Below are 12697 nucleotides of genomic sequence, written 5' to 3'. Positions count from 1 at the left end.
CCACTGCTCTGGCGGAAGTTTTTCCCTCTCAGCGACCCTCTCAAACACCGTCAGGAAGGCCTCAACATCATCCCCGGGAGTCATTTTCTGCAATGCGCGTCTTACCGTCTTCCGGACGTGGGTGTCATCAGCCAAACCTGGGGTTGGGGCGCTCGCCTTGCCCTGGATGGCGGTTGCCAGAAGCTGCATCTGCTGCTGATGCTCCTGCTGGCTCTGTTGTAACTGCTGCCGTTGCTCCTGCTGGCTTTGCTGCATCTGCTGCCGTTGCTCCTGCTGGTTCTGTTGTATCTGCTGCTGGCTCTGTTGTATCTGCTGCATCAACAGCCTGTTGGTCTCTTGCTGCCTTTGCTCCTGCTGGACCAAGTGTTTCAGCAGGTCCTCCATTTTCTCCGGCAATGCTTGCTGGCTTGCAACAGCCTTGACCCAGGACATTCAAAAATAAACTCACGTCTCCGCTGGGAACGCTGCTCGCAGGTCTCCACCAATTGTAGCGATTTCACTCACTCAGCTGCGACGGCTGACACTCAGGAGACGTGTTCCTTTAAAGTTCACTGGGTTTATTGCTTCATAAACCATGTGGCAAAACAACAGAAAGCAAAATAGCCTTTAGTTCAGGCAAAGGAAAACAAGGGTCCAGTTCATCCGGCTCAGTCCTGAAGCCGAACAAACTCAGGAGGGTTTCACCTCCACACATATCTGCTGTGTAAAGGATTAGCCTGTCTTATATAGGACTAACCACACCCAGTAATCTATCACATGATTAGCCATGTGGTCTGACATCACCACAGGTCCTGAAACACAAATATATGGTTATATAAAACAACGCAATATTCCGGGCTACATTACAGCAACAAGGCACTTATGTGGCACATACCTCCCGTCGACTACACACCCTTTAGCCATGCTACAGAGGGCACAAACTATTAACCTCAAGGCATTGCAGTTTTTTGGGGATTTGCCAATTATTACTTGATGTCTATTAAGGGTTTTTCTAAGGTGGTGAAACCTCTCACCGATCTTACCCATAAGGGGGAAGACGTGTCTAATTGAGGACGGGAGACCATTAAGGCATTTAATACTCTTTTCCACCACTCCAGTTTTAGTCCATCCTGATGTCTATAAGCCCTTCGTGGTGGAAGTGGATGCCTCTGAGGTAGGGGTGGGAGTGGTGCTCTCCCAGGGTTCCACCACAACGCATCTGAGGCCTTGCGCTTTTTCTTCTCGAACATGCTCTCCTCCATAGTTTAATGGTGAACTTCTTACCATCAAGTTAGCTCTGGAGGAGTGGAGGCACCTTCTTGAGGGAGCTAAGAACCCATTCATGATGCTTACTCACCATAAGAATCTGTTTTTTAGAGAATGCTACGAGAGTGGACTCAAGACAAGCCCAATGGGCTTTGTTCTCTTTACGAGATTACATTTTTCGATCTCTTACCTCCGTGGGACAAAGAATGTTCAGGCAGATGCTCTCTCTGGGAGTCCTTGTCCTAGTCCGTTTGAAACTACGGAACCTGATTTTATTCTTCCAAGGCGCATTGTAGTCACTTCTGTCAATTTAGCTTGGGAGGTGGTCAAAGCTCAGGGGATGGCTCCGTCCAGCAAACCTCATGATAAATTATTCGTTCCGATGCAGTTACGGTTGGGCTTATTCAGAGTGTCATGACTCGATCACAGCCGGCCACCAGGGCATTAAGGGGACTTGTCTTTTGAGCATAGAGAATTGATGGCTGTCCTTGGGTAAAGATGTTGAAGCTTATTTTAAGGCATGCAAAATTTGTACCAAGAACAAGGTGACTCGAGTCGCCTGTACATCCTTCATCCCACATATCCATGGACTTCACTACGGATCTCCCTGACTCTAAGTGTATGACTACGGTGTGTTATTGTGGAGCGATTTTCTAAACAATGCCATTTGGTTCCTTTGGATCAGTTGTCCAGTGCGGTAGATTTGGTAGATCTGTCTCTTGTTCAGGTGGTAAGATTACATGGGGTTCCCATGAATATTTTCTCCGACCGAGGGTCCCAGTTCATCTCCAGATTCTGGAGGGCTTTCTGTAAACATCTCAGGTCGGAACTCTCATTAGCATCCGTGTACCAGCCACAAACTAATGGACAAAAACAGAGAACCAACCTGTGTAATGAGTCCTATCTACTGTTTTTGCTCCTATACTCAGCGTGATTGGGGATCATACTTTGCCTTAGCAGAGTTCGCTATAAACAATAGACACCACAACTGCTTGGGAATGTCTCCATGTTTTGAGGGAGGGTACGATGTACTTCTGGTGGTCTCTGTAAATAATCACCGCCTTTGGAAGGTCTGGGGGGGGGAGGGAGACTGTAACCATCACAAGAAAGCAGGAGAAAGTATGAAGAAGGGAGGCTGAAGAGCGTGGTCAGCAAGTCTGCAAACTCAGAATGGGGGACAAAACAGAATTCATCATCTTTCCACCATCTCGCTCGACTCCCCCAACGAACCTATCCATTACAGTAAATGGCTGCCCACTCTCCCCAGTCCCACAAGCTCGCTGCCTCGGGGTAATCCTTGATGCTGATCTCTCCTTCAAACCACATATCCAAGCCCTTTCCACTTCCTGCCGACTTCAACTCAAAAATATTTCCCGGATCCGTACATTCCTCAACCAAGAATCTGCAAAAACCCTAGTCCATGCCCTCATCATCTCTCGCCTCGACTACTGTAACCTCCTGCTCTGTGGCCTCCCCTCTAACACTTTCGCACCCCTCCAATCTATTCTAAACTCTGCTGCCCGACTAATCCACCTGTCCCCCCGCTATTCCCCAGCCTCTCCCCTCTGTCAATCCCTTCACTGGCTCCCCATCACCCAGAGACTCCAGTACAAAAGCCTAACCATGACATACAAAGCCATCCAAAACCTGTCTCCTCCATACATCTGTGTCCTTGTCTCCCGGTACTTACCTACACGCAACCTCCGATCCTCACAAGATCTTCTCTACTCCCCTCTTATCTCCTCTTCCCACAATCGCATACAAGATTTCTCCCGTGCTTCACCCCTACTCTGGAACCCTCTACCACAACACATCAGACTCTCGCCTACCATCGAAACCTTCAAAAAGAACCTGAAGACCCACCTCTTCCGACAAGCCTACAACCTGCAGTAACCACCGATCGACCAAACCACTGCATGACCAGCTCTATCCTCACCTACTGTATTCTCACCCATCCCTTGTAGATTGTGAGCCCTCGCGGGCAGGGTTCTCTCTCCTCCTGTATCCTCACCCATCCCTTGTAGATTGTGAGCCCTCGCTAGCAGGGTCCTCCCTCCTCCTGTATCCTCACCCATCCCTTGTAGATTGTGAGCCCTCGCGGGCAGGGTCCTCTCTCCTCCTGTATCCTCACCCATCCCTTGTAGATTGTGAGCCTTCGCGGGCAGGGTTCTCTCTCCTCCTGTATCCTCACCCATCCCTTGTAGATTGTGAGCCTTCGCGGGCAGGGTCCTCTCTCCTCCTGTATCCTCACCCATCCCTTGTAGATTGTGAGCCTTCGCGGGCAGGGTCCTCCCTCCTCCTGTATCCTCACCCATCCCTTGTAGATTGTGAGCCCTCGCGGGCAGGGTCCTCTCTCCTCCTGTATTCTCACCCATCCCTTGTAGACTGAGCCCTCGCGGGCAGGGTCCTCTCTCCTCCTGTATCCTCACCCATCCCTTGTAGATTGTGAACCCTCACGTGCAGGGTCCTCTCTCCTCCTGTATCATCACCCATCCCTTGTAGACTGTGAGCCCTCGCGAGCAGGGTCCTCTCTCCTCCTGTATCCTCACCCATCCCTTGTAGATTGTGAACCCTCGCGGGCAGGGTCCTCTCTCCTCCTGTATCCTCACCCATCCCTTGTAGATTGTGAACCCTCGCGGGCAGGGTCCTCTCTCCTCCTGTATCCTCACCCATCCCTTGTAGATTGTGAGCCCTCGCGGGCAGGGTCCTCTCTCCTCCTGTACCAGTTATGACTTGTATTGTTTAAGATTATTGTACTTGTTTTTTATTATGTATACCCCTCCTCACATGTAAAGCGCCATGGAATAAATGGCACTATAACAATAAATAATAATAATTCTGCTGTCAGGTTAGCAGGGGGTGGTCGGGGATGATTGGGAGGTAGTGATCACCTGATCAGTTCCTCCAGCATCAGGCGGCCATGTAACCCTGCTCCCAGCTCAGGTCTGTGCTGGTTATTGCAGCTTCCATGTCTTGTGGTGCTTGCCGTCTGGGTGTGCTCTTTCAGGGTTGGCCGTAACATTTCCCTTTTTCTTCTTGGTACAGTCTCAGGGTTTCTTGCAAAGGTGCCCACCTGTTCTTGACTAGACTCTGGTGACACGGCCAGACACCAGCTGCCCAGCGACAGCAGGCCTAGGAAGGTCTCTGCTGAAGTCTTCCTGATATTTACTTGGAAAAGAGTATCCTGGCCCTTTAAGACTCGCTTGCGCCAAGTACGTCTCTGGCTGCGCCTATACTGGTTTGGCGCCAGTCTTGCTGGATCTCTCTGAGGACTGGAACACAGCACCAACCAAAGGCCACAGGAACAGGGAACAGCGCCAGAGACTATAGGCACCTAAGGACCGAAGCATGGCGCCAAAGCCTATAGGCACCTAAGGACCAGGGAACGGCGCCACCCAGAGCCTATAGGTATCTAAGGACCAGAGCATAGGGCCAACCAGAGCATATAGCCACCTAAGAACCAGAGCATGTGGTCAATCATAGCCTATAGGCACCTAAGGACAGGATCACAGCACCAACCAAAGCCTACAGGCACATAAGGACCAGGGAACAGCGCCAAAGCTTATGAACACATAAGGACAAGGGAACAGCGCCACCCAGAGCCTATAAATATATAAGGACCGGAGCACAGCGTTAACCAGAGCATATAGCCACCTAAGAACCACAGCACATGGTCAATCAGAGCCTATATGCACCTAATAACCGTAGCACAGCACCAATCAAAGCCTACAGGCACATGAGGACCAGGGAACAGCGCCACTCAGAGTCTATAGGCAACTAAGGACCGGAGCACAGTACCAACAAGCCTATAGGCACCTAAGGACCAGAGCACAGCGCCAACCAGCCTATAGGCACCTAAAGACCAGAGCACAGCACCAACCAGCCTATAGGCACCTAAGGACAGGATCACAGCACCACTCAGAGCATATAGCCACCTAAGGACCGGAGCACAGCGCCAACCAGCCTATAGGCACCTAACGACAGGAGCACAGCACCATCCAGCCTATAGGCACCTAAGGACAGGAGCACAGCACCATCCAGCCTATAGGCACCTAAGGACAGGAGCACAGCACCATCCAGCCTATAGGCACCTACGGACAGGAGCACAGCGCCAACAAGCCTATAGGCACCTAAGGAACAGAGCACAGCACCAACCAGCCTATAGGCACCTAAGGACAGGAGCACAGCACCAACCAGCCTATAGGCACCTAAGGACAGGAGCACAGCGCCAACAAGCCTATAGGCACCTAAGGAACAGAGCACAGCGCCAACCAGCCTATAGGCACCTAAGGACAGGAGCACAGCACCATCCAGCCTATAGGCACCTAAGGACAGGAGCACAGCACCAACCAGCCAATAGGCACCTAAGGAACAGAGCACAGCGCCAACCAGCCTATAGGCACCTAAGGACAGGAGCACAGCACCATCCAGCCTATAGGCACCTAAGGACAGGAGCACAGCACCATCCAGCCTATAGGCACCTAAGGACAGGAGCACAGCACCAACCAGCCTATAGGCACCTAAGGACAGGAGCACAGCCCCAACCAGCCTATAGGCACCTAAGGACAGGAGCACAGCACCAACCAGCCTATAGGCACCTAAGGACAGGAGCACAGCGCCAACCAGCCTATAGGCACCTAAGGACAGGAGCACAGCGCCAACCAGCCTATAGGCACCTAGGGACAGGAGCACAGCGCCATCCAGCCTATAGGCACCTAAGGACAGGAGCACAGCACCATCCAGCCTATAGGCACCTACGGACAGGAGCACAGCGCCAACAAGCCTATAGGCACCTAAGGAACAGAGCACAGCACCAACCAGCCTATAGGCACCTAAGGACAGGAGCACAGCACCATCCAGCCTATAGGCACCTAAGGACAGGAGCACAGCACCAACCAGCCTATAGGCACCTAAGGACAGGAGCACAGCGCCAACAAGCCTATAGGCACCTAAGGAAAAGAGCACAGCGCCAACCAGCCTATAGGCACCTAAGGACAGGAGCACAGCACCATCCAGCCTATAGGCACCTAAGGACTGGAGCACAGCACCAACCAGCCTATAGGCACCTAAGGACCGGATCACAGCACCACTCAGAGCATATAGCCACCTAAGGACAGGATCACAGCACCACTCAGAGCATATAGCCACCTAAGGACCAGAGCACAGCGCCAACAAGCCTATAGGCACCTAAGGACAGGAGCACAGCACCATCCAGCCTATAGGCACCTAAGGACAGGATCACAGCACCACTCAGAGCATATAGCCACCTAAGGACCAGAGCACAGCGCCAACCAGCCTATAGCCACCTAAGGACCAGAGCACAGCGCCAACAAGCCTATAGGCACCTAAGGACAGGAGCACAGCACCAACCAGCCTATAGGCACCTAAGGACAGGAGCACAGCACCAACCAGCCTATAGGCACCTAAGGACAGGAGCACAGCGCCAACCAGCCTATAGGCACCTAAGGACAGGAGCACAGCGCCAACCAGCCTATAGGCACCTAAGGACAGGAGCACAGCCCCAACCAGCCTATAGACACCTAAGGACAGTAGCACAGCGCCAACCAGCCTATAGGCACCTAAGGACCAGAGCACAGCGCCAACCAGCCTATAGGCACCTAAGGACAGGAGCACAGCCCCAACCAGCCTATAGGCACCTAAGGACAGGAGCACAGCACCAACCAGCCTATAGGCACCTAAGGACCGGAGCACAGCACCAACCAGCCTATAGGCACCTAAGGACAGGAGCACAGCCCCAACCAGCCTATAGGCACCTAAGGACAGGAGCACAGCACCAACCAGCCTATAGGCACCTAAGGACAGGAGCACAGCGCCAACCAGCCTATAGGCACCTAAGGACAGGAGCACAGCGCCAACCAGCCTATAGGCACCTAAGGACAGGAGCACAGCCCCAACCAGCCTATAGGCACCTAAGGACAGGAGCACAGCGCCAACCAGCCTATAGGCACCTAAGGACAGGAGCACAGCCCCAACCAGCCTATAGGCACCTAAGGACAGGAGCACAGCCCCAACCAGCCTATAGGCACCTAAGAACAGGAGCACAGCGCCAACCAGCCTATAGGCACCTAAGGACCGGAGCACAGCGCCAACCAGCCTATAGGCACCTAAGGACCGGAGCACAGCGCCAACCAGCCTATAGGCACCTAAGGACCGGAGCACAGCGCCAACCAGCCTATAGGCACCTAAGGACCGGAGCACAGCGCCAACCAGCCTATAGGCACCTAAGGACAGGAGCACCGCACCAACTAGCCTATAGGCACCTAAGGACCAGAGCACAGCGCCAACCAGCCTATAGGCACCAAACAACAGGAGCACAGCACCATCCAGCCTATAGGCACCTAAGGACAGGAGCACAGCACCATCCAGCCTATAGGCACCTAAGGACCAGAGCACAGCGCCAACCAGCCTATAGGCACCTAAGGACAGGAGCACAGCGCCAACCAGCCTATAGGCACCTAAGGACAGGAGCACAGCGCCAACCAGCCTATAGGCACCTAAGGACAGGAGCACAGCACCAACCAGCCTATAGGCACCTAAGGACAGGAGCACAGCGCCAACAAGCCTATAGGCACCTAAGGACCAGAGCACAGCGCCAACCAGCCTATAGGCACCTAAGGACAGGATCACAGCGCCAACCAGCCTATAGGCACCTAAGGACCGGAGCACAGCACCAACCAGCCTATAGGCACCTAAGGACCGGAGCACAGCGCCAACCAGCCTATAGGCACCTAAGGACAGGAGCACAGCGCCAACCAGCCTATAGGCACCTAAGGACCAGACAACAGCGCCAACCAGCCTATAGGCACCTAAGGACAGGAGCACAGCGCCAACCAGCCTATAGGCACCTAAGGACATCCGGGGGGGGGGAGTTGTAGTGATTCTGGTATTCACCCTCCACTGTAATTACCAGACAGTATTATTAGTGACTACTCCACCCATCAGGTGCCGACCAGAGACACCGAGAGCAGCAGCCTGATGACATGACGGCCACAAACAGCGGGGGCCACCGCCGGCCTGACAGCAAGAGGGGCCGAGCCCGGGGTACCTGCTGTGCCCTGACACCCCGCCCCAGTCATCAGCACCCCTGTATCTAATCCTATCAGGCGTGATACTGTCCTGCGGAGCTGTGCGATCTCGGCCGCACTGCGTGATACCTCTCGGCAGGCGGTATCTCGGCCGCACTGCGTGATACCTCTCGGCAGGCGGTATCTCAGCCGTACTGCGTGATACCTCTCGGCAGGCGGTATCTCAGCCGCACTGCGTGATACCTTTCGGCAGGCGGTATCTCAGCCGCACTGCGTGATACCTCTCGGCAGGCGGTATCTCAGCCGCACTGCGTGATACCTCTCGGCAGGCGGTATCTCAGCCGCACTGCGTGATACCTCTCGGCAGGCGGTATCTCAGCCGCACTGCGTGATACATCTCGGCAGGCGGTATCTCAGCCGCACTGCGTGATACTTCTCGGCAGGCGGTATCTCAGCCGCGCTGTGTGATACCTCTCGGCAGGCGGTATCTCAGCCGCACTGTGTGACACCTCTCGGCAGGCGGTATCTCAGCCGCACTGTGCGATACCTCTCGGCAGGCGGTATCTCAGCCGCGCTGTGTGATATCTCTCGGCAGGCGGTATCTCGGCAGGCGGTATCTCAGCCGCACTGTGTGATACCTCTCGGCAGGCGGTATCTCAGCCGCACTGTGCGATACCTCTCGGCAGGCGGTATCTCGGCAGGCGGTATCTCGGCAGGCGGTATCTCGGCAGGCGGTATCTCGGCCGCACTGTGTGATACCTCTCGGCAGGCGGTATCTCAGCCGCACTGTGTGATATCTCTCGGCAGGCGGTATCTCGGCAAGCGGTATCTCGGCAGGCGGTATCTCGGCAGGCGGTATCTCGGCAGGCGGTATCTCAGCCGCACTGTGTGATACCTCTCGGCAGGCGGTATCTCAGCCGCACTGTGTGATATCTCTCGGCAGGCGGTATCTCGGCAAGCGGTATCTCGGCAGGCGGTATCTCGGCAGGCGGTATCTCGGCAGGCGGTATCTCAGCCGCACTGTGTGATACCTCTCGGCAGGCGGTATCTCGGCAAGCGGTATCTCGGCAGGCGGTATCTCGGCAGGCGGTATCTCGGCAGGCGGTATCTCAGCCGCACTGTGCGATACCTCTCGGCAGGCGGTATCTCAGCCGCACTGTGTGATACCTCTCGGCAGGCGGTATCTCGGCAGGCGGTATCTCGGCAGGCGGTATCTCAGCCGCACTGTGTGATACCTCTCGGCAGGCGGTATCTCGGCAGGCGGTATCTCGGCAGGCGGTATCTCGGCAGGCGGTATCTCAGCCGCACTGTGTGATACCTCTCGGCAGGCGGTATCTCAGCAGGCGGTATCTCGGCAGGCGGTATCTCGGCAGGCGGTATCTCGGCAGGCGGTATCTCAGGGGTTAGATGTCACGGATGAGTCATGGGAGCGGTTCTCGTCTCGTCTGTGGTCGGTGACCCCGGGGCGCTTCCCGCACAGACCCTGGGATTGTTCTACGGGTCACATGACGAGAGCCGGCAGGGGAAGGGTTAATGGCGGCCCGGAGGAGTTAATATTCCGATGCATTATAACATCCTGGGACCCACCAGCAGGGGAAGAGTTAATGGCAGCCTGTGTGCGGTGTACTATAACATCCCGGGTCCCTCCAGCAGGGGAAGGGTTAACGGCGGCCCGCACGGAGCCCACATTCCGGTGTATTATAACATCCTGGGACCCGCCGGCGGGGGAAGGGTTACTGGCGGAGCCCACATTCCGGTGTATTATTATGGGGTCCCGGCCCCCGGGCCGCCGCTACCTGCGCTCTCACCTGCGGGGTCTCCAGCAGCAGCGCGCTCCTCCGCAGCCGCCCCCTCCGGATCTCCATCTCCAGCGCGGAGCATCGCGCCACCGTCACCCGACTGCGGTGATTGCGGCAGAACATGGCGACAACGAGGAACGACCAGAATCCAACTTATGAGAGCGATTCCCGGGAATTCCTGAGAGGAGGAGGAGAGGGCGGCCGCCTGCAGCGCCCCGTCATCTGTCACCACTCCTCCTCCCACCGGCTGGAGAGGACGACAACCTGCCGGCGGCACCGACTACAGGAGGCTCCACCGGACCCCGAGGACCGGAGCGACACCGAGAAAGTCACAACACCAGACACGTGTGATATTATACCGGGGAGTGTCTGTATTACACGTGTGATATTATACCGGGGAGTGTCAGTATTACATGTGTGATATTATACCGGGGAGAGTGTCAGTATTACATGTGTGATATTATACCGGGGAGTGTCTGTATTACATGTGTGATATTATACGGGGAGTGTCTGTATTACATGTGTGATATTATACCGGGGAGTGTCTGTATTACATGTGTGATATTATACGGGGAGAGTGTCAGTATTACATGTGTGATATTATACGGGGAGTGTCTGTATTACACGTGTGATATTATACGGGGAGTGTCTGTATTACATGTGTGATATTATACCGGGGAGAGTCTGTATTACATGTGTGATATTATACGGGGAGTGTCTGTATTACACGTGTGATATTATACCGGGGAGTGTCTGTATTACATGTGTGATATTATACCGGGGAGTGTCAGTATTACATGTGTGATATTATACCGGGGAGAGTGTCAGTATTACATGTGTGATATTATACCGGGGAGTGTCTGTATTACATGTGTGATATTATACGGGGAGTGTCTGTATTACATGTGTGATATTATACCGGGGAGTGTCTGTATTACATGTGTGATATTATACGGGGAGAGTGTCAGTATTACATGTGTGATATTATACGGGGAGTGTCTGTATTACACGTGTGATATTATACCGGGGAGTGTCTGTATTACATGTGTGATATTATACCGGGGAGTGTCTGTATTACATGTGTGATATTATACGGGGAGTGTCTGTATTACACGTGTGATATTATACCGGGGAGTGTCTGTATTACACGTGTGATATTATACGGGGAGTGTCTGTATTACATGTGTGATATTATACGGGGAGTGTCTGTATTACACGTGTGATATTATACGGGGAGAGTGTCTGTATTACACGTGTGATATTATACGGGGAGAGTGTCTATTACACGTGTGATATTATACGGGGAGAGTGTCTATACATGTGTGATATTATATGGGGAGTGTCTGTATTACATGTGTGATATTATATGGGGAGTGTCTGTATTACATGTGTGATATTATACCGGGGAGTGTCTGTATTACATGTGTGATATTATACCGGGGAGTGTCTGTATTACATGTGTGATATTATACCGGGGAGTGTCAGTATTACATGTGTGATATTATACGGGGAGTGTCTGTATTACATGTGTGATATTATACGGGGAGTGTCTGTATTACATGTGTGATATTATACCGGGGAGTGTCTGTATTACATGTGTGATATTATACGGGGAGTGTCTGTATTACATGTGTGATATTATACGGGGAGTGTCAGTATTACATGTGTGATATTATATGGGGAGAGTGTCAGTATTACATGTGTGATATTATACGGGGAGAGTGTCAGTATTACATGTGTGATATTATACGGGGAGTGTCTGTATTACATGTGTGATATTATACGGGGAGTGTCTGTATTACATGTGTGATATTATACGGGGAGTGTCTGTATTACATGTGTGATATTATACGGGGAGTGTCTGTATTACACGTGTGATATTATACGGGGAGAGTGTCTATTACACGTGTGATATTATACGGGGAGAGTGTCTATTACACGTGTGATATTATACGGGGAGAGTGTCAGTATTACATGTGTGATATTATACGGGGAGTGTCTGTATTACACGTGTGATATTATACGGGGAGAGTGTCTGTATTACACGTGTGATATTATACGGGGAGAGTGTCTATACATGTGTGATATTATATGGGGAGTGTCTGTATTACATGTGTGATATTATATGGGGAGTGTCTGTATTACATGTGTGATATTATATGGGGAGTGTCTGTATTACATGTGTGATATTATATGGGGAGTGTCTGTATTACATGTGTAATATAATATCGGGGAGTGTCTGTATTACACGTGTGATATTATACGGGGAGAGTGTCTGTATTACATGTGTGATATTATACGGGGAGAGTGTCTGTATACATGTGTGATATTATACGGGGAGAGTGTCAGTATTACATGTGTGATATTATACGGAGAGAGTGTCTGTATACATGTGTGATATTATATGGGGAGTGTCTGTATTACATGTGAGATATTATACAGGATGAGTGTCTGTATTACATGTGTGATATTATACCGGGGAGTGTCAGTATTACATGTGTGATATTATACGGGGGAGTGTCTGTATTACATGTGTGATATTATACGGGAAGAGTGTCTGTATTACATGTGTGATATTATACGGGGAGTGTCTGTATTACATGTGTG

General features: G+C 52.3%; 1 protein-coding gene across 2 annotated transcripts in view; it reads right to left on the bottom strand.

Annotated features, from left to right (window-relative positions):
* Positions 1-10451, bottom strand: part of RTKN (rhotekin) — a 149241-nt gene extending 138790 nt beyond the window's left edge. The window contains exon 1 of one of the 2 annotated variants that reach the window (XM_069745013.1): positions 10100-10451. In XM_069745013.1, coding sequence (XP_069601114.1) covers positions 10100-10213 — 114 coding nt within the window. In that variant the 5' untranslated portion in view covers positions 10214-10451. The remainder of the gene's footprint in view (positions 1-10099) is intronic. The other variant, XM_069745010.1, reaches the window with a different exon arrangement.
* Between the last annotated feature and the right edge of the window lie 2246 nt (positions 10452-12697).

This window comes from Ranitomeya imitator, chromosome 1, assembly GCF_032444005.1.
Source record: "Ranitomeya imitator isolate aRanImi1 chromosome 1, aRanImi1.pri, whole genome shotgun sequence".
In the NCBI taxonomy this organism is placed as follows: domain Eukaryota; kingdom Metazoa; phylum Chordata; class Amphibia; order Anura; family Dendrobatidae; genus Ranitomeya; species Ranitomeya imitator.
Note: the sequence above shows the minus strand (reverse complement) of the source record. Positions and strands in the feature narration are given on the sequence as shown.